This window comes from Sorex araneus, chromosome 6, assembly GCF_027595985.1.
Source record: "Sorex araneus isolate mSorAra2 chromosome 6, mSorAra2.pri, whole genome shotgun sequence".
NCBI lineage: Eukaryota > Metazoa > Chordata > Mammalia > Eulipotyphla > Soricidae > Sorex > Sorex araneus.
This window is the reverse complement of record NC_073307.1, coordinates 96,169,749-96,191,834: the sequence shown is the minus strand read 5'-3', so window position 1 is coordinate 96,191,834 and position 22,086 is coordinate 96,169,749. Positions and strand designations below refer to the sequence as shown.

The 22,086-nt window shown below is 53.2% G+C and overlaps 1 protein-coding gene across 7 annotated transcripts in view; it reads right to left on the bottom strand.

Moving 5' to 3' along the window:
- Positions 1–232: 232 nt before the first annotated feature.
- TNRC6B (trinucleotide repeat containing adaptor 6B) overlaps positions 233–22,086 on the bottom strand; it is a 231,389-nt gene continuing 209,535 nt past the window's right edge. For all 7 annotated transcript variants that reach the window (XM_055142027.1, XM_055142030.1, XM_055142032.1 and 4 more), the window contains 8 exons: positions 16,168–16,305; positions 12,973–13,149; positions 11,080–11,226; positions 10,081–10,176; positions 7,783–8,007; positions 7,093–7,163; positions 3,048–3,187; positions 233–2,562 (listed from right to left, as the gene is read on the bottom strand). In XM_055142027.1, coding sequence (XP_054998002.1) covers positions 2,178–2,562; positions 3,048–3,187; positions 7,093–7,163; positions 7,783–8,007; positions 10,081–10,176; positions 11,080–11,226; positions 12,973–13,149; positions 16,168–16,305 — 1,379 coding nt within the window. In that variant the 3' untranslated portion in view covers positions 233–2,177. The remainder of the gene's footprint in view (positions 2,563–3,047; positions 3,188–7,092; positions 7,164–7,782; positions 8,008–10,080; positions 10,177–11,079; positions 11,227–12,972; positions 13,150–16,167; positions 16,306–22,086) is intronic.

Here is a 22,086-nt window from a genome sequence, read left to right as displayed (position 1 = left end):
GAAGAAGAAAAAAAAAAAAGAAAGACTCCTTGGTCCTCACTAGCAGCAAGGGACGGAGGACAGGAGAGAAATGCTCCCCCCCAAGGGTTGGAATGGGCAGGTATTTGCTGGTTCAGAATGTCGGCACTTTATGTTAAACAGTATCGCGCGGACCGGGGTCCACACAAGTGCTAGCACGTTACCGGCACACAGCCCCCCTCCCCCCACCCCGCCCGCCCACCAGCCCTCCACTTTGTAGAAACGCGGGTTCCCCTTTAGGTCTGCTGGAACTCTCTTCACAAACAAAAAGAAGTAGAAGAAGAAGAAGAAAGAAAAAAAAAAAGGAAAGCAGTTTGATACATTTGGATTCCAACTTAAGTACATACACGTTGGTGATAACTGTGGATTAAAAGTTGCCCCCTATGCAGCCCAGAGTACTACTACATGATGCTTTAAAAAAAAAAAAAGTATTTAAATACCGAAATTAAGGGGAAAAAAAAAAGTAACATTACAAGGAGGGAGAAAAAAAAATAAAGAGGTCAAAACCAAAAATAAAAGGTGCAATACTTAAAAGTCTTTGCTAAGTTATACCTGCCTAAGCAAAACCACATACACAGGAAATACACAACACAGAGAGACGAGAGGAGACGCTTGAAGTACACACTGGCTTAAGAACATTCGTTAAGTAAACGTTTCTGTCAGTGATGGCCCGGTGCTGGGACACTCGCGGCCTGGCACAGGGAACGCTCAGCAAGCGAGGCCGGAGGGTGGGGGGGGCGCTGCACAGCTCTCGGGAGGCTGCTTGCAAACAGCTTGTTTTTTTTTTTCCTGTTTTCACACAATGAAAGAGAGAACCCATAGAAATACTGAATTCTGATGAATTCAATGATGATGAAATTTCCCATACCTGATTACCCAAGGAAAAAAAAAGGGGGCGTGGCTTTTTCTGCACTGGAGACGCCCCTTAATGACAAAGGGTCTCTGATCCCCCTGCTCCCACGCAAAAGTGATGATGAGGAGGGCGGGGACCACCCGCAGATACTCAGGTGAGCCTAAGAGGCCACTTGCCTTTAAACAAAACAAAACAAAACAAAAAAAGCCCAGAGATAAATAAACACACAGTTGCTCCAAGAGGTCCGTCCTGCTCTCAGTTTTCCACGTGGCAGTGGCTCCACGCTACTGCTGGGTCAAAATGAAAAGCAAAAATAAATCATTTTTTGAGGCTATCTGCAAATGCCAAGGAGCTCCCTGCTGGGATCAGGAAAAAGCGCTTGCTCATCTCCGTGCTCCCCAGAGGAGCTGCTTCGTGGCAGCAACTGGTGTGTGCTTGTGTGTTCTCATCGTTAAAAAAAAAAAAAAAAAAAAAGAATTCAGAATAAAAAGCAGATGGCCGGCCAGCCAGCCCGCAGACTCGAGAGTGATGCAGCTTTCTGAGGGGGCGGGGCGGGGCGGGGCGGACACAGGCGCGCGCGTGCGCACACACATACACACACACTCACACACACGGACAGAAAGGATGCACGCGGATGCACATGAACACACGTGCACACACATACACGAACGCGCATGCCTGGGCAGTCACGTGCGCCAGAACACACTGGTATTTATCGACCAGCCAATCACAAATTTTTTTCTTTCTTTTTTTTTTTAGGTTTTTTGTGTTTTTGTTTTTAAAGTGAGGCTCCGTCAAGTCCGCCCTCCCCCCGCCCCAACAATTCTTTTGAAGTCCCCTCCCTCCCAAACATGGTAGACCTAAGGACGGAAACACACCCAGTGCAAACAAAGTTAAAAAGCTATTTTTTTTCAGTATATATGTTTCTTAGCAACAACTTCCATATAACATGAAAAAAGTGAAAAACTAGAAACTAATTTTTTTAATTTTTTTGTGTTTAAATTTAAATGGTATGTGTACTTGCTTCACATTGTCTTTCTAGGTTGGCGTTCATGATTCAAGTATTTCAAGAGTGATATGTTCTCTTTTTGGATTCATATTCCAAACGAAAAAACTGAAGTTAGAAGGGAGGCAACTATGTGCTCAGTCTGTCAGTGACCCACCTTTTTTTTTTTTCTCTCTCTCCGTTTTCTTTTTTCCTTTTAAAAATGTATTTATTGCAAGTTGAAAAAAAAAACGAAAAGGTCAAGTTAGTGCTGCTGCTGTTCCAAAAAAGGTCACGAGGTCAGAGTTGAAAGTTCTAAGTTCAGATTGAATCGGACCCTCCTCCCAGAAGGTCGCCAGGTAGTAAAGGAGCAGGACTGCCCATCCTATGGGGGTCTTCCACGGGGGGGACGCCCCACAAGCTAGAAGAGTAGTTTGGGGGGCCCCACAACGAGGCGCCGGCGAGATCGGCCCCGCTGCTGCCAGCGCTGCTGCTCCACTGCCCCAGCCCCGTGGACCCACCAAACAGATTCAGAGCGGGTCCCACGGGGTCGGACGGGGTCTGGCCGGTCTCCAGCGACTGCCAGCCGGCGGCGGGGGCGCTCGGGGTGGCTGCGGGCGTCGGGGGCTGCGCTTGCGTCAGAAAGCGGCTAACTTCATCATCGGTGGCGAACTCGGCCAGGATGGTAGTGTTTCCCAACACGCACCTGGAAGAGGGGGAGGGGGCGCTGACCAGGGGCTCGTGTCCTCTGCGGCCCCGTGAGCTGCGTGCCAAGTCACCTTTGCGCCTGCTACGCGCCCCACCCTCCCCGCAACTTACAAACGCAACTCGACAGCATTTCATCATTTACCAGCCCCTCACAAACACACACAACCCCCCCACCACCACCACACTCCCCTCCCACCCCCAGGTCAAAGAAATTGTCTAGATTCAGTGCTGAAAAAATGGCGAGCTCCACGGTTTCATAAACACTGGCTTTGTTTCCTGGGACTACAAACGCCAGCTTCACAAATCCCTCACTGCTGGGACTCTGACGATCGGCCACTGACGCACGGCAGACCACCCACGGGCAGGAGGCAGAGGAGATCCGAGGCCGCAGCAGCTCGGTGACTGCGGATGACAGCATGGCATGCCGCCCCGGTGCAGTTCCCGGGGCACTGGCGGGCTTGGGCGGCGGGGCGGGGTACTCACATGTGCAGCGCAGTCTGGGCCTTGGCCGCCTCCTGTTTGGTGCTGTATCGGATCAGGGCGGTGCCCTGGGTTAGGTTCAGGTGGAATGTCAGCAGAGGGCCATGCTGCATGCAGATGGTTCTCAAGGTTGACCCATCAATCTAAGGAGCAACAACACGAGTGAGAGGGGAGAGACGGGCAGGGCGTGAGAGGGCCGTGCCCTTCCCTGCAGAAGGACTTCTGGCCTGCGAGTCACTGTGCCGGCCAAGGTAAGTCTTGGGGAGAGGAATGCAGGACAGGAAGCCGTAAGAGAGTGCAGTGAAACCAGTGGTCTTTTTCATTCTTTTTCTTTTTGGGTCACACCCGGTTACTCCTGGCTCTGCACTCAGGAATTCCTACTGGCGGTGCTGGGGGGACCATATGGGATGCCAGGGATCGAACCCAGGCCAGCTGCGTGCAAGGCCAACGCCCTACCCGCTGTGCTCTCGCTCCAGCCCGAAACCAGTGGCCTTAAGAGCAAATTTCAGGATTCTCAAACATCTTGGCCGAGAGGTCCAAGGTGCCCATTTTACAAAGAAAACAGCTGGCACAAACACAGCGCAAGACAAAGGTAACCCCAGATCAGTTTTCCTCAAGAGACCAACAAGTGAAGGCAGACTGACTTGTTAAGTCTCACAACGCAGAAGTAAGACAGCACCCGAATAAGAATGTGAGAAAAAGCCGTTCCTGGCCTCCGGCCCTCCCTGCCCAGCTAAGGATCTCACAAAGACAGCCCGGCCCCCCATCCGAGGGTCTGAAACGCTGGTGCCAACTCAGCTCAGACTATGCTGTCTCTTGGCCTCACTTCCACCAATCCCGGCGAGACTCACTTTACCCACTTCTCTGCGGGTGCTGCTGCCTCAGCCCTGGAGCTGAGCGGCTGCTTGGTGCGGATGTCAGTTCAGTTCTCCGGAGGGAGACGACGCCCTACTGGGATGGCAGCAGCAAGTGGAAACATTCCGTGGTTTTGCCATAAAAACGGGCAGGCTGAAAACTGGCAGTGCCACCCGACTTCTCTGAAGAAAACGCCTGGAGAAAACTGTGGGGCCATGTTTGAGGTGACAATCCACGCCTGAAGCAGGTCAGTGCATGCAACTGTCCCTTCCCAGGGCAGAGCTCCTCTAAACAAACTTGAGGTAATGGAAGGTGAAGAATTTAGGGGCTAGGGACATGAGTTCAGGAGCCCCGGGCACAGGCCTGAGGTACTGGGCCCTGGGTTCGAACCCCTGTGCCACGCATGCTCTCTATTCCCGTGGCCCCCAGCTGTGCTATGCACTCCTGAGAGCAGAGCCAGGAGGAAGACCCTGGGCACTGTCGGGAATGGCCCAGAAACTAAAAACAGAAATGAAAAACTAAATTCTGGGGAAAATATTTGCATACGATGCACCAGATAAAGGACGACCGTAACACTCACTTAGGGGCCAGAGCTATAGCACATCTGGGAGGCACTTGCCTTGCAGACGGCCTGCCCAGATTCAATCCCTGTTACCCCATGTGTCTCCCCAAGCCCCGCCAGGAACGATTCTGGAAAACAGAGCCAAGAGTAAGTCATGAGCACCAAGGGATGTAGGCCAAAATCAAAACAAAACAAAAATACACAAAACGTTCAAGGAGAGGAAAAACAAAACAAAACAAAACAAAGCCCCGAGACTCCACTGCTTGGGACGAGCCTTATCCAGAAATCGATCTGCTGAAAAACTCAGGTGTGTGGGTTTTGTGACGGAAATCTCCAGGCTCTCATGGAGTCGGGGACGGGCGACCTCCCTGCATCTCTCTATCCTCCTGGGAGCCTGGCAGTCACGCCTATGATCCAGAGACTCAAATAAATCTCGAAGGAGATCAACGAGCTGCAGAGATGCCTCAGACCCCAGAGTCAGCATCCGGTTAAGACTTTAACTCCACCTGTAGCACACCATCCAAAAGGTTAGAATTCCTGGAGCCCTTGGACGCATTTGCACGACATCTCAAACGCCACACCACCAATACTCCAGAAGGAGCACACCACACTGGATGGGATGTCAAGGAGAAGGCAACCAGTCTCGATTAAAGAAATACTAACACACAAGGTTCATAGCCTGTAACAACAGGTGAGTAATCTCTTATGCAAGGGCCTACTTAATGCATTGCTCCAGGGTGAGATACAATAATCTTCACACATTTCTTCTAAAGAAGCCTTTTTTGATCATTTTTAGGGAATTATTCGTAACAAGCCATAAAAAATAAACTATGTAGGACCTGCTATTGGGGCAGGCCTGAGTGGTGGCTGGGAAAATTGCAGAGAATGGTGGTGGGAAGGCACGACGGTGGTGGGACTGGTGTTGGAACATGGAATGTAATACATCATCATGAACAGCTTTATGAAAATAGTTTAAGAAATTTAAAAATGGGGAGAGGAGATGAACAGGCACTTAGTAGTATTATGGAAATGGAAACAACACCGAGATGCGACTGTCATCGCTCACCCGTGCGAATGAGCCGAGTGCAGCGCCAGGAGTAAGCCCTGACACCAGAGGGAATACACAGCCCCACCAGGCAAAAAAATAAAGGAAAAAGAAATACGTCCTTCTTGGGTTAGACCCAGTGGTAGTCAGGGCCAGGAACAGAACTGGGGTTGACTCATGTAAGTTAAGCACCTCACTAGTTCTCCGGCCCGAGGATACTTACATAACACCTATGTAAGTTACTTCGGCCAACTATGGGTCAAAAATTAGCAAGACATTTGGCTGAAGCGAGTAGTGAAGGGGTCACGAGCAGATTCTCTCTCTCTCTTTCTCTCTCTATCTCTCTCCCCCTCCACTTCCCTCTCTCTCAATCACTCTTGGCGGTGCTCGGGGGACCCTATAGGATACTGGGTCTCGAACCCAGGTTGGCCACATGCAAAGCAAAGGCCCTCCCCACTGTGCGATTGCTCCAGCCCCCCAGGCTCTTTCTCATGCTATTTCAGAATGGGCATTTTCAACTCGAACCCTGAAAGTGCAACCCTAGCACTCCTGCCAACGAGTTCACTCAGCACATACATTTCGGCGTGGGGTGGGGAGGCAGCGAGAGGGCCGGGGAGCGCGCTCTTCGTGTGGGGGGCCCAGGTTCAATTCTCGGTCCCAAATGGTTCCCAAGCACCGTCAGGAGTGACCCCTGAGCATCAAGCAGGAACAGCCTCCAAGCACCGCCAAGTGAGGCCCACGAAGCAAACAGAACATCAAAAAGAACCACCCCTCCATACACACACACACACACACACACACACACACACACACACACACACGTTTAGGAGGAAGTCATGTCCCCACGGAGAAGAGTCAGATGTCGCTGCATCTTGAAGTGCCTAAGCAGTCTCAGCGAAGCAGCCTGCTTAATTTTAATTAAGTACAAACTCCAAACATTAAATTAGGCCAGAGACCTAGTACTATCCCCTGGGAACCCTCCGGAAAGGGCTGGCTCAGTAAAGTGTGCGGGAATTAATTGATGAATTAAACGCTACGCAGCCCAGCCGGTGTGCAGAAGGGCGGGAGGTAAAACCGACTCCTCTGAGCCAACGGCTGTGAAGTTTGTGCTACGAAGTCTAGGTAACGGTCAGGGTGCGGGGCTGGATCCCTGGCACCCCCCCGGGGTCCCCCAAGCCTCACCAGGAATGAGCCCCCGAGTGCAGAGCCGGGAGCAATAAGCCTGGAGCACCAGCAGGCTCACTTAACTCACGCCTGAACGTCCAACTTCAAGGTACTGCAAACGCGTCACGCGAGGAAGGTAAGAGGAGGGGAGCGCGAGCCAAACCCCACCTTTCGGAAACACCCCGAGGCCACGTTCCGCTTCGACAGGAACTGACCAGCAGAAAAACAAACCCAGATGGAAACGAGCAGCCCCCCTGGGCGTCACCTCCACGGCAGCCACCCACAGTGACCGCTGTCCCCTCAGCCACAGCACACTCCACCCGCATGGATGCCCACCTGGCCGGCCGGCCCTCCCGCAGCCCCCCGAGTCTCTCAGGACCACCCGGCCCTCTCCCCGAGCGCGCTGCCTGGGGATTGATTACCTGTGGAGTGAGATTGTGAAGGACCAGCCAGTAACTCGGACGAACTGAGCCTCCGTCACTCCAGGTCGAGGCTGAAAGCACCAGGAGAGACAGTGAGAACCCACCAAAGCCGCCTGCGGCTCGCCGTGCCCGAGGCCCCCGGGGCACTGCACCCCTCTGAGGAAGGGGCTTTCTCCCTCCTCCTCACTGCGTCATCGCCGGAAGGCTGGCCCTGCTACCCTCCCCGCCACGCCTTACTGCAAAGGCCACATGAGCGTTTGGGGTTTTGGCTTTTTGGGTCACACCCGGCGATGCGCAGGGGTGACTCCTAGCTTTGCCATTACTCCTGGTGGTGCTCGGGGGGGCCGTATGGGATACCAGGGATCAAACCTGGGTCGGCCACATGCAAGGCAAACGCCCAGCCCACTGTGCTATTGCTCCGGGCCCGCATCAGCGTTTTGCTGCCACCTGTGTGTTTTGCTTCTTTTCTTTTCCTGGTGATGCCAGCGGTCAAACTCAGGGCCTCGCACGTGCAAGACAAGGGCTGGACCTTGGTGGGGCCCTGTCCCAGCCTCCTCCTGTCCCTTGTGAGTTCCTGGGGGCCTGCGTCTCACACTGCTGACTGCTGTCCTCCAGAGACGCCCGCCCGGGGACACCGCACCTCGGACTCAGGCACTCGCCGACCCGGTGCCGGGCCGGGGGTGCTCTCACCTGAGGCGAGCCGTGAGTCCTGTGTCCCCCAGCCCCGGACGGATCGGGGTGCTGTGCTGCTCCACGGAGAGGCCGGTTTGGGGGTGGTCAGGCCGGGCGGTGGGCGGGGCAGCGGGGTAGTGTTCCTTGAGGAAAGATGGTTCTTCCACATCTTGTTGGAGAGATGAGTGGGGTTGTGTCCGATGGGATCCGGGGACCATGTTGATTTATAGTCGGGGAACTTTGCTGTGAGGGGAGAAGAAGGGGCTGAGGCCCGCCCCGCACACAGGGAGCAAACGCAGAACTTCCAGGCACACCCGCACATACCTGTCTGTTACTCAAGACTTTTTGTGTTTTGTGTTTTTTTTTTGGGGGGTCACACTCAGCGATGCACAGGGGTTACTCCCAGCTCTGCACTCAGAAATTATTCCTAGCAGTGCTCAGGGGACCCTATGGGATGCTGGGAATCGAACCCGGATCGGCCGCATGCAAGGCAAACACCCCACCCGCTGTGCTATTTTTCTCCAGCCCCTAAAAGTCCAAGATTTATTTATTTATTTATTTATTTGCTTTTTGGGTCACACTCAGCGATGCACAGGGGTCATTCCTGGCTCTGTACTCAGGAATTACCCCTGGTGCTGCTCAGGGGACTACACGGGATGCTGGGAATCGAAACCGGGTCAGCCACGTGCAAGGCAAACGCCCTCCCCGCTGTGCTATCGCTCCAGCCCCATGTATGTTTACTTTTGGACAACTCTGGGGTGACTCTTGATCAACCATAGATAGAACATAAAACCAAGTGAAATACAGGCAATTAGCAGAAAGGAATGAATGAAAGAGGTTCTCTGGGTGAAGGAAGCAGGTGTGCGAATGCGGAGTGGAGGGTGGAGGTTAGAAATGTAGAATGGGGGCGGGGTGGTGGCAGGAGGGATACGGGGGATCTCGGTGGTGAGAAATGTCCTCTGGTGGACGGATGGGTGTCAGAACACTGCATGAGTGAAACCCAATCACCAAAGCGTCATAACTATCTCACAGCTGATTCCATTAAAAAAAAAAAACAGATTAAAAAAAGACAGAAAGACAGAGGAGGAAGGGAGGAAGGGAAGAAGGGAGAGGGGGGAGGGGGGAGGGGAGGTAGGGAGGGAAGAAGGAAGGGAGGAAGGGAAGAAGAAAGAAAGGGAGGTAGGGAGGGAGAGATGGAGGGAAGAAAGGGAGGGAGGGATGGAGGGAAGAAGGGAAGAAGGAAGAAAGGAAGGGAGGGAGGGATGCAGGGAGGAAGGGAGGGAGGGAGGGAGGATTGGGCCGGAGTGGTAGTACGATGGGCATGGCATTTGCTCTGCACGTGGCCAGCGCTGGTCCGACCCCCCGAATCCCATCTAGTCCCCTGAACACCGCCGGGAGCGATTCCCGAGTGCAGAGCCAGACGTAACCCCCGAGCACAGCAGGTGTGGCTCCGAGACAAACAAACAGCTGTGGACTACTGAGCCGGTGCTTTTACCACTCACACACAGCCCAGGACCGTCTGCGCTCTCGAACCCCAGTCTCTCCGTCTACCGCGGGCTGAAGGCCAGGGGCCTCCTGTCAGAGACTCTGGAAGGGGCAGGAAGGGGCTGCCGCCGCCGGTGGGCGCGTAACGGCAGGGCTGGCTGGACGGTGGGCAGGAAGCAGAGACGAGGAGAAAAGGACATGGCCGGTAACGCCATTAACCTCCGGTAATACAGTAGCCACAGTTTATTTTATTTGCTTTTGCCTGGTTATAGAGCAGAAGCCATCGTGATTTTAGTGGTGCAAGGTTCAACTTTTGCAAGGCCAAAGCGCCAATGAGCAGGGACCCTGCAGGACACGCACGCCTCCAAGGGCCCGATTATGCCCGTGAGCTTTCTCCTTCTCGATCGTCCTCTTAAAAACACAGGGAATTCAACAAACGTTGTTGGTAGGATTAATTAAGGGCCTCCTTCCCTCTTGGCCATCTGCCCGCGGCCTTTGTAAGTGGAAGTGTTTCTAGAGAGAAGCAAGCTATAATTGGCCACCGTCTGAAGAGCCACCTGCACTTAATTGGCTCTTCCCGGATTCCTGGATTCTCCGGGCAGACCGGTTAAGAGAAACGCCCTCGTGTCATCCAGACAGAGCCTCAGCCCTCTCAACGTCCTGCAGCTGCCCTCGGCGAGGTCAGCACCTGCCCGGAGCTTCCTGGAGACTCACGGGTGAGGCGTGACTCCGCCTGCAAGCCGTCTGCGTGTGCTGTCCCAGGACGGCCGTGCAGTTCCTGGGGAAAGGGGCGGCGCCGGGCCACGGGGCTCACGCAAGCCGAACGCCTACCTGAAGTGCTATGGACGTTGGTAAAGGAGTTGTCAGAGGCACTGTAGGGCCAGGCACCAGGTGAAGGCAGCGAGGTGTTGAGGGAAGAGTTAGACCCTGGGGAGCACAAGGGGAAGAAAACACTGGGTGAGTGTGAGCCTTCAAGAACCGTACTTAGTCCTCAACGCAAGAGAAAACCACAGATCTTTCCAAATAGATGCGAGGCCCAAGCGGGCGCTCAGTGGCGGAGAACACACGGGATGTCCTGGGTTCCAGCCCTGCTAATACTGCCCCCCCCCCCAAATAAAAAGAAAATAAATGCAAAAATGCTTCCTATTCTTTTGGGGTCAGAGAAATAGTACATTGGAGAAGGCACTTGCCTAGCAAGCTTCTGACCTGGGTTCGATCCCTGGCACCATATCTGATCCCCGAGCACACAGCCAGGAGTAAGCCCTGAGCATTGCCAGGTGTGGGCCCCAAACAAACAAAAAGTTTCCTGTGTTCTTTTTTTCCTTTTTGGGTCACACCTGGTGATGCACATGGTTACTCCTGGCGGTGCTCAGGGGAGCATATGGGATGCTGGGAATTGAACCCGGGTTGGCTGTGTGCAAGGCAAACACTGCACCCGATGTGCTATCACTCCAGCCCCAGCCCTTCCTGTTTTGTTTTGTACTGTTTTCATTCTTTTCAACAGGGGCCAAGCCCAGAGTGAAGACCTAGACGACAGCTGTGTGTGTGGCCGGGACCAAACTCGGGAGCCTGCCACTCGCGCCATCTCCCGGCCTGGACACATTCTTCATTCTGTCCCTGTCTGTGGTTTTATCTGGGGCCACACCTGGTGACGCGCAGTCTCCCGGAGACACGGCACGAGGCTCCAGCCCCAGGGGCTCCCTTGCTGCAGCCCCCCACCCACATTCTTCCGCTTTCCACGTAACAGATTAAACACTGCAGAGGGTAATCAAACCTCCAGGTGCCGACTGTGCCCAAGCTGGGCGCTGCAGGATGTTTCCGCTTCCTTACCTGTGGTGTTATCCCGCAGAAGTTGGTGGTCAGTATCTACAATGGGAGATGTGGCTGTACCCCCCAGCACACTTCCTGGGGTGACGTAGGGGTCAGATTCAGGGTCAATATTTTGGATACCTTTCCATGGCACTCCTGGTTGAAATTCTGAGACAAGGAGAACTATTGTTAGAGATAGGAGGTTGTCTTAAAAAAAAAAATAAGAATGAAGACCTCCCTCCCTCCCTCCCTCCCTCCCTCCCTCCCTCCCTTCCTTCCTTCCGCTTTTTGGGTCATACCCAGGGATGCCCAGGGGTTAGTTCTGGCTCTGCACTCAGGAATCACTTCCTGGCAGTACTCAGGGCAACTTATGGGATGCCAGGGATTGAACTCGGGTCGCCTGCATGCAAGGCAAACAGCGTACCTGCTGTGCTACTGCTCTGGCCCACTAAGCCATTTTTCTGATTAAGAAATACTTCTGTGACATTTAGTTTTGGGCTCTATTTAACCTCAGATTTTTGTCATTTGAAGAAAAAAAAAAAGGAAAACTATACTCTTCTCACCTGCTGAGAGCCCAGCGCTGGAGAGCAGAGCCCACGCTGCAGGGAAACCCACGCCCGCAGGCAGAGAGGGGCAGTGTGGTGCGGGCGAGGACCGTGGACACTACCAGGACAGGAAAGGGGAGGAAACCCAGGCTGGGGATGGGGGCTTCTGCTGGTCACCTCGTGAAGGTCAGCCGGCCGCCCTGAATAGACCACAGGTCCACGGCAGGGACCTGCTACGGGATCTCAATTCCAACCACACAGAAGGTAGCAGCACATGAAATCTCACTTTTGGGGCTGGAGCAATAGTACACTGGGGAGGGCATTTGTCTTCCACGCACGCCGACCCAGGTTAGATCCCCGGCATCTCATAGGGTCACCTGAGCACCGTTAGCAAAAATTTCTGACTGCAGAGCCAGGAGTAACCCTTGAGCATCACAGATGTGACCCAATAAGTGCCCCACACCACGAAAAAAAGGAAAAGAAATTATTTTCCTAACTGTAAGGAAAATAATAACGGGCTGGAGTGATAGCACAGCGGGCAGGGTGTTTGCCGTGCACACGGCTGACTTGGGTTCGATTCTTCCGTCCCTCTCAAAGAGCCCGGCAAGCTACTGACAGTATCCCGCCCACACGGCAGAGCCTGGCAAGCTCCCCGTGGCATATTTGATATGCCAAAAACAGTAACAAGTTTCACAGTGGAGATGTTACTGGTGCCCGCTCGAGCGAATCGATGACCAACGGAATGACAGTGATATAGTGAAGGAAAATAATATCTATTACGTGAACAACAACTATCATACAATCCATAACAGAATGAACCATACACAGTAGTGTGGCAAATACGCCTACACTGGACGGCTTCAAAGGGCACGTGTCAAAGTACTGGATTATCATTTTACATTTTAAACAAATGGAAACTGCTCGTGTTTGAAACAAGGAGAGAAAAGAAGATAAAAGGGAACCAAGAGTCTACCTGGACTCTCTGATGAATACCTGGGGCAGGAATGCTCGGTACTTGCCTAACAGCCAAACCCAGGGTGGCGATGCTCAGCCACGCCCGGCCACTATGATGATTCTACCCCTGTGACTTTCCTCCTCGTGGGGCCGTGTCCACCACATAATAACTGATCTTCAAGGTGGACACTGCCCACATCTATTTTCCTGAGCCCCTTCCACAGACTAGCGGAGCCCGTCCAAGGAGAACTTTCCGCCTTCCCGCCCCTCCCTGTGCCTTCATCATCATCACTGAACGCCAGACGGAGAAGGGCCTTGGACGGGTGGCGGCGAAAGGGGTAAGTCCAAAACCTGGAATGAACAACCGCCAAAACAATGGATACCCCCAGAAATAAAGGTGTCTTCTGGACAATACCTGGAGGCCAACTGGCATTGCTGGATTTACTTCCGATTTTATTCGTTGGTGGAGATTTGGCAGGTAACCAGCTATCACCAGCAGGACCTGTGTGGCCACCCAGCGTGTCGCCCTGGATGATATCGAACTGGTTGTACGGTGACCCTCCTCGGGCCTTACCAGGGGCCACTATAGCGCCTGCGGAGAGAGAAAGGAAGTTCAATCATATCCAAAAAAGGACCCCTCTGAACCTTTTATTTATTTATTTATTTGCTTTTTGGGTCACACCCAGAGATGCTCAGGGGTTACTCCTGGCTCATGCACTCAGGAATTACTCCTGGCGGTGCTCGGGGGACCACATGAGATGCCGGGGATCGAACCCGGGTCGGCCGCGTGCAAGGCAAACGCCCTACCCGCTGTGCTATCGCTCCGGCCGCTGAACCTTTTGTTTTTATTTCTTTCAATCCAGAAGAACTGAAAGAAATCTGAAACAGCAAAGCGGATGCACAGGGCAAGGAGAAGGCTGAGGGGCTGCCCTGGAGACCAGCGAGTGACTAACAGGCGCGAGGACTGTGACTCCTTCCCCTTCCTAAGCCAGTGCTCTCGCTCTGAAACCCATCACACACGTTTAAAATCCCTGAACGGAACTCTGATAAACAATGGACCGCGGGTGTCATTATTCTCTCTGGCCCCGGACACCCGACTCGAGAGAGGGGAGAGGAAGACGCCCGAGGCCTCAAGTGCTGCCGCGGCTCCGGGCAGCCGGGAGCGGCAGCAGCGGCCCAGGGAGAGACGGCGCAGCAAAGCATCTGCAATTGCTTTAAATTCCAAAGCCCTGAGCTGGAATGCCGGCTGGGGCCCGAGCCAGCACCGCGCCAGCACTGAACTCGGCGGCGCTCAGCCCTGGGGCCCCACACGGAGAACAGCAAATCCTTTGTTCCTGCTTCCCTGAGAACATTTCAGCGGTTTGGTCCGTGCCTGCTCGGTGCCTTTTTCTATGCTGTGAGGCAGGAAAAGACTTAAAATTCTCTTCAACTTACACACACACACACACCCTCTCTTCCTATGAAAATTGCTGGACACACACACACACACCCTCTCTCATGAAAATTGTTGGCCCCTGTGAGACCATACTACTATATGCTGGAGACACACACAGACACACACACACCCTCCCTATGAAAATTGCTGGAGACACACACACACACACACACACACACACACACACACACACACCCCTCCCTATGAAAACTGTTGGCCCCTGTGAGACCATACTACTATATGCTGGAGACACACACACACACACACACCCTCCCTATGAAAATTGCTGGAGACACACACACACACACACACACACACACACACACACACACACACACACACACACACACACACACACACACACACACACACACACACACACACACACCCCTCCCTATGAAAACTGTTGGCCCCCGTGAGACCATACTACTTATTTCCCAAATGAATTTTACATGTTCTATGGTGCCATCTGATCTACTTTATTTTTTTTTTGATGTTGCTTAGGATGAGAGAGAGAACTCTTTCCAGAATAACTATTAAATATTTGTGAAGATACTGATTAAAACAATCTGTCTAATCTAGCTTCATAAGAATATCATCCAAATTATCTTCCTGTTCACTGAAAGCACCATTTTATTTCTGGGGCGTGTGATGGACACGCGCGCGTGCGCACACACACACACACACACACACACACACACACTCACTCAACAGCGCTCAGTCAAGTCGGAGAAAACGGGGAGCCCAATGACCTTGGGGTTTGCTAAGGAAAGGAGGACAATGGCAGCTCGGGGCAGGCAGACGGTTTAGCTTCCAGCTACACTCCCTCCTGCCATCCTGCGTTTATTTCCACGCACCCACCATGCCCTTGGAGACACGGGGATGTGGTGACTCACTGGCCAGAGGAAGCTGTACCAGTGCCTGAAGCTACAGAGCTGTGCTTACATTACTCAGTCCCGAGACTTTCCAGTCTCAGTACATCACTCTTGGTTTCTCGGCACGAGCAAGCGACAGGGCTTAGCCCGTTGCAAGCCGAGAGCGCCCCGTGGGCACTTCAGCCCCCAGCCAGCTGCCTGCAAAGGGGCTAATAACGGCCCCCCTGAAAGGCTCGGACTGATAGAGGAGCTGAGGCTGGAAGCCGCCTCACCATGTCGCACCCTTGGCCCTCAGAGACCCAGCAGGGTCCAAGATCCCACGGTTAGTGGAACAAACACTGACACTGAAGCTGAAGGGACGTTCTGAGACCTTTAATCTGTCCTATGGGGAGGGAGACGCTCTCTAGAGACTTCGGTGATGAGGGGCCGGGGCTGGAATTCCTTCACAATCAAAGTCTCAACTGATGTCTTGCACGAAGAACAAGACGGCTTTCTGGGAAGTTCAAATACCTATCAGCCACCGTTTGGAGATTAGAGAGTTTAAATAACCAGGATGAAAGATATTCATCGTGACCTGCACTTAAAAGTGCAGGAGGGGCCAGAGCCTTAGTATAGTGGTTAAGTGTTTGCTTTGAATGCGGCCAACCCGGGTTCCATCCCCAGCACCCCACAGAGTCCCCTGAGCACTGCCAAGGCATAATTCCTGAGTGCACGGCCAGGAGGAACCCCAGAGCATCTCCAGGTGTGACCCCAAAAGCCAAAAACACAAAACTAAAAAACAACCACCGAAATTAGATCTAATTTATGGGGCTTTGCCCTAACGGGTGCTCAAGTTCAATGCCCCTCTCCCAGACAGCAGCTTTGCTCTTCAAGATCACCACTCCAACTCTCTTCAAACTTTGCACTTAAAAAACAGTCTAAATCTCCATCCTGGGTGAGGTGAAGATGGTTAGAGTGTGTCTGGGACAAGGGGTGGTGGTGGCTGCAAGAAAACATCAAGAAAAAAGAGCCAAAGAGCCATCCTTCAAAATCATTTCTGAGGGGCTGAAGCAGTAGCACAGCAGCTAGGGCGTTTGCCTTGTACGCGGCCCACCCGGGTTCGATTCCCAGCATCCCATAGGGTCCCCCGAACACCACCAGGAGTAATTCCTGAGTGCAGAGCCAGAAGGAACCCCTGTGCATCACCAGGTGTGACCCCCCCACACACACAAAAAAAGAAAAGCAAAAGCATTTCTAAGACCCGGCCTCGGACCCCGCAGAGGGTCGGGACCACTCTGACGGGACGTTTTCTCGTTCTTACCATTTTTGTGCATATTGGCTTCTTGTGTGGCTACAGAGGGCAGTCCCTCCATCATGGAGGTCCACTGTTTAAAGCGAGACTCGGTCCCAGCCTCCTTCCCACCGACCATGCCGTAGTCGATGCCGCCGGAGCTGAACCCTGAAACAGAGAAACCCACGTTAGATCTTCCTGCCCACGTGTCGGGACCCAGGCGCTCTGGGTCGGAAGCCACCACCGACACCTTGTCGCTCGGAAAGCTGAGGAACTGCGCAGAATCGAACTGGTTTGAAATGCTGCCCTTTGCTCTGTTTTGTTTATTTTCTATTTTTTATTTTTATTGGCTCACAGTGATAAATACATTTATTTATGAACAAAAGTTTTATTGTGAACAAAAGGTCAAGACCAGATTTCAGTCATATCATGTTCCAACACCCGTCCCTTCACCAACATACTTTTCCCACCACCAAGGGTCCCTGTTTTCTCTCCTGCCCCCCGCCCCCCGCAACCGTCCTGCTATGCCCACTATGGCATGCACTTTTCTTTTCTATCCCCCCCCAGCCCCTGCCTCTGTGACCTCTGTTCTTGATGGCTCTCTGTGCAGGTATAAACAATGTGTAATAGGGGCTGGAGCGATACTGCAGCGGGTTGGTTGTTTTGCACGCCGACCCGCATTCAATCCCCAGCATCCCGAAGGGTCCCCTGAGCACCGCCAGGCGTGATGCCCAAATGCAGAGCCAGAAGTAGCCCCTAGGCATCGCCTGGAGTGACCCAAACAACAAAACCAAAAAAGAAAAACATGTGTAACTACTGCCACTAAACTGAGACCGGCACCACTCCTGACACTGTGCCAGCCAGAGCGGGGGCTTGGTGGCAGGTAGGCAGTGGTTCTCCCGCTGGGACGCATTCATACGCAAAGCCATCGGGTGCAACGACCAGGGTAAGGGCATCTGAGGGCATTTCGTCTAGGTGGGGTATGTGACCAAATCACGTTCTGAGCAATGACACATTTAAGGACAGACGCAGGGTTCAATGGGCGGTAGGAGTCGGGAGAAATGAAGACCCAGGTCCCGTGAAGAAGGTTTTAGCTCAAGGGGTTTGGACCTTTTTTTTTTTTCCTAACCAAGAGTATGGAGCCCGCACGGCAGAGCCTGGCAAGCTACCTGTCCGTATTGGAAATGCCAGAAACAGTAACAATAAGTCTCTCGATGAGAGACGTTACTGGGGCCCGCTCGAACAAATCAATGAGCAACGGGATGACAGAAGATGGGAGATAATGGATTTTTAAAGCAAAATGAGAGACACAGGCGGGCTCGTGTCGAAGAGAGAACAGGCGGCAACAAGGGCCGGATCTGAGCGAGGAACTGGGAAACCGCTTATGCAGAGACGGAGACCTCCCACTCCCGACCCCCGCCCCGCTCACACAGGCAGCGCGTGATGTTGGCTGACTGTCCACTGGGTGTCAGAGGTTCTTAGCAAGGGTTCTGGAAGAAACATTTCTTCTCTGCAGCATGGAACAAGTAAAAGTTCCGCACAGATACTTGAGGCTTTCCTCACTGGACGCCCCTCCGCCAGGGTCAAGAGATTCAGTGCCCCGGGGCTGGAGGGAGAGCACACTCGTCACGGGGAGGGCGCCAAGCCTGCATGGGGAAGACCCGGGTTCGACTCCCAGCATCCCACAAAGTCCCCCAAGCCCAGCCAGGAGTAAGCCGAGCATCACTAGGTGTGGACCGCAAGAGAAAGAGAGAGACTCAATGCTTCTTCAGGCTGAGGGGGTGAAGGGAGAACACGGGGCTGAAGCCAGCGGAGGGGGGAGGTGAGCACCCAGCCCCGGGAAGCAGGAAGCAGCCCCAGCAGGAGTGGAGGCGCCCGCCAGGGTTCCCTGAGGTGCAGGGCTGGCGGTGGCAGCCCCAGATGTGATCGGGGACCATTCCTGTCTGTTCACTGAACGAAGGGAGATTCCCCCGGGCACCCTGAGGGTTAATGTCTCCTAGAATGGGGGGTTGTGGGGCCAGGTAAGTTTGGGACCCTTGTTCCCCAGCCAAGCTACACAAACCAAGCCAGCTGGTCCATGCTTCTGAGCTTCCACATCCCATTCCCCCACTCCCCGCCGAGGGCCCTGGTTCACAGTTCTCCCCCCACCTCAGTCAGCAAGGCCAGTTCTGTAAATCCTAGTAAAATCACCCCTGGCCCCATTTTACTTGTAGGTTTTGGGGAACTCGGGGACCACAGGTACCAGGAATCAAGTCTGGGGGTGCTTTAATAAGTAAAGCACAGGCTCCAGATTTAAAATTTTTTTTTGGGGGGGGCACACCCAGCAATACTCAAGGGTTACTCTTGCTCTGCACTCAGAAATCACTCCTGGCGGTCCTCAGGGGACCCTGTGGGATGCTGGGAATCAAACCCAGATTGGCTGTGTGCAAGGCAAACGCCCTCCCTGCTGGGCTATAGCTCCAGCTCATTGAACTACCTCTCTGGCCCCTGATATCGTTTATTTTTCTTTCTATTTTTCAGGGGTAGGGGTGGGGGGGTGGGGTGGGTCACACCCAGCAATGCTCAAGCGTTGCTCCTGGCTTTGCACTCAGCAATTACTCCTGGCAGTTCTCGGGAGACCCTATGGAATTGCTGGGGATTGAACCCGGGTCAACCGTGTGCGAAGCAAACACCCTCCCCGCTGTGCGATCGCTCCCGCCCCGCTCTGGCGCTTCCTGCCCTGAGGTTCACTGTTCCTCACACGAGGAGTGCGGGTCCTTCACGCCGTCTCCGACGTGACTAGTCCCGGCAGCTGAGCTTGGGAGGGAGAGGGCGGGAAGCAGACATCTTTGGAATGAGCTGGAAACGGTTCAAATGAAATGAGGGGGAGGAGGGGAAAGTTCTAGACATTTTGTTCTTTTGTCCCATGTAGCCGAAGCGAAGGAAGGCACAGAAGCGGGAAGCAACGGAGACTCCGGCATAAGCCTCCAGGACTGAGCCGGCTTCTCCCTGGGCACCGCTGACCTCCGCCCGTGACAGAACCAGCGCTAAGGGCTCAGATCCTACAGCACCTGACGCTCAACTGCACTCGACGAGAAGAAGCTTCTGCAAATAGCCTAGGATTCCGGCGGAGAACCTGAGAGCCAGTGTGAAGACGGAGAACAGCCCCCTCGAGTTTGATTTCCTCGAGACATCTGTGCTCCGTTTCTCTGAAGCAAGTGAGTTCTCTCACTCCTGCTGCTGAGGGTTCTTCTGGACCAAGGACACTGAGCCCACCAAACCTTCGAGTTCTAGGAGAGCTGGCACAGCTCCCCGGGAGCCTCTAGGAAAACCTGGGGATTGAATGCCATCTCTAAACACGGTGGCACCATAAGGAAACACCAAGCTTGTGTCTGGGGAACAATATAAAATAGAGGAAATAAGAGAACTGTAGCATTGTGGCACTGTCCTCCCGTTGGTCATCGATTTGCTTGAGCAGTAACATCTCCATGGTGAGACTTGTTACTGTTTTTGGCATATCGAATACACCACGGGGAGCTTGCCAAGCTCTACCATACGGGTGGGATACTCTCGGTAGCTTGCCAGGCTCTCGGAGGGGAGGAGGAATCGAACCTAGGTCGGCCGCATGCAAGGCAAATGCCCTACCCACTGTGCTATCGCGCCAGTCAAATTTTCAGGGTGTGGTACCAGAGGCTGAGCCTGGGGCAATGGTAACTACAATATTTCTCAGAGTCTCAGAAACATGGGGATCAAATCGGAAATATGGGGATCAAACAGGAGATTTTTTTTTGTTTTTTTTTTGGGGGGGGTCACACCTGGAGATGCACAGAGGTTACTCCTGGCTTTGCACTCAGGAATTACTCCCGGCAGTGCTCAGGGGACCATATGGGATGCTGGGAATCGAAACCGGGTCAGCCACATGCAAGGCAAACGCCCTACCCCGCTGTGCTATCGCTCCAGCCCCTCAAACAGATTTAAAAAAAGTTCCTGGAGGCAGCAAGAGGTAGGGCAGACCCAAGATCAGGTAGGCGTGTGCTGGAGATGGGGGTTCCATCCAGCACCCCCCTGAGCACATGCTGGTGTAGACCTAGAACATGAGGTATAGCCCAAGCACCCCCGTAATGCTCCCCCCTGCCCCTGGCAATAGGAGCACCAAAAACTTCCATCTGCAATCCCCCAGGTGAGAAGAGGGAAATGCATGTAAGGACACTAGACCGCGCCTGCAAACAGCCTGGGGTCCAGACAGAGGCCACTGCAGCCACTGTGCTCCAGGGGCCAGTTAGGAATGCTCAGGCGCTCAAGCCAGGGAAGTATTGCCGTCACGGATGACTCAGGTCACCAGAACCTCATTCCAGCAAGTGGCCTCGAGCTCACCAACACAAACCGTTTGAATAAAAAACAAACAAGCAAAAAGTAAAACCCCTGACAGTTGGGTTGAATGAACAAGTCTTCCCTGGGCCTGGCTCGGAGTTAGGGATTAAGGTTCAATAAACAGAGATAAGATATGACCCAGGGATTGACTCAGCAGCTCCTTATCTCATCCTTACAAACACAACCTTTCCGCCCACCTCACCTGGCGGTGGAGAATCACTTTCTCCTCCACACCCTCACTTCTTCCTCCGCTCCTGACTGCCGCTTGGCTCAGGGCTCAACTGCTGAAGGAAAACGTCTCAAATTTCCCCACATAAACGCCCTTAAGCCAGCCCCCTACCCTTCACACCCCACTACAAGACTCGGTTAAGTATATTACATGGGTACTTTATTTTCGGCCGACCGGAGTTCAATTCCTCCGCCCCTCTCGGAGAGCCCGGCAAGCTACCAAGAGTATTGAGCCTGCTCGGCAGAGCCTGGCAAGCTACCGGTGCATATTGGATATGCCAAAAACAGTAACAATAAGTCTCTCAATGAGAGACGTTACTGGTGCCCACTTGAACAAATCGATGAGCAACAGGATGACAGTGACAGTGACTTTATTTTCTATCAGGCCTTGGTTGTGCATCAAAATACAAACTAATAGTCATTAAGGAATAAATTATGGGTCGGACTAGGGAGAGCACGCAAAGGGTCGAGTGCATCTTGGCGTCTCCCAGCACTGGACAAGGAGCTGGCCCGACTTCTCCAGCACGGCTAGGTTGGATTCAAATCCAAACCAAACCCATACACATGTCACCTTGCCCACATTAATGCCCACACTGACTGTCCAAATCCATATCGATAAGCACACGTGACCCAGAGGCAGTCTCATGACCAGGACAGACGCAAGAAATTACTTGACCTTATTCTGGTTTTGGGGGCCATACCACTTTGCACTCAGGGCTCACTGCTTGGCAGTGCTCAGGAGACCGGGATGGGTTCAGGCTCAGGAACTGTGTGCAAGACAGGAGCCCTACTTAATGTACAAGAACTCCGGCACTACGCAAGTTATTTTTATGCTGCTTAATTTAACTTCGAATGTGCTTAAGCAACCTCTAGCCGCTTCTCACGGAATCTCACATAAATATAAACGTTGATGAGTTTCGAGTAAGATTTGGTTGGAAATGCATTTTCAGTGACAGTAAGAGACTTCCCCTCCCTGCTTTCTGGGCAATGCCCATGGCGCGCAGGGGTTGTGTACTCCCAACCTGGGGACACGAGGTGCCCAGTGCCAAGCTCACGGCCTCACACAGGCAGGGCCAGGGCTTCCCCACTGGGCCCCAGCCCTGCATGCAGCAACTTTGCTTTTTAATTAGTTCAAGGCCCAGAAGTGACTACGTAGAAATGAGGTCAAGCCCACACGATTTCTATTTTTCTCATTTTTGTGGTAGACATAAAACACTAGAACGAATCTTTTGTTTGGGGGCCACACCAGGCAATGCTCAGGGCCACTCCTGTTGGTGCTCGGGGGACCATATGGGATGTCGGGGATCGAACCTGGGTTGGCCATGTCTGGCTATGCTAAGGCTCTGGCCCCTAAAACTAATCTCAACACTC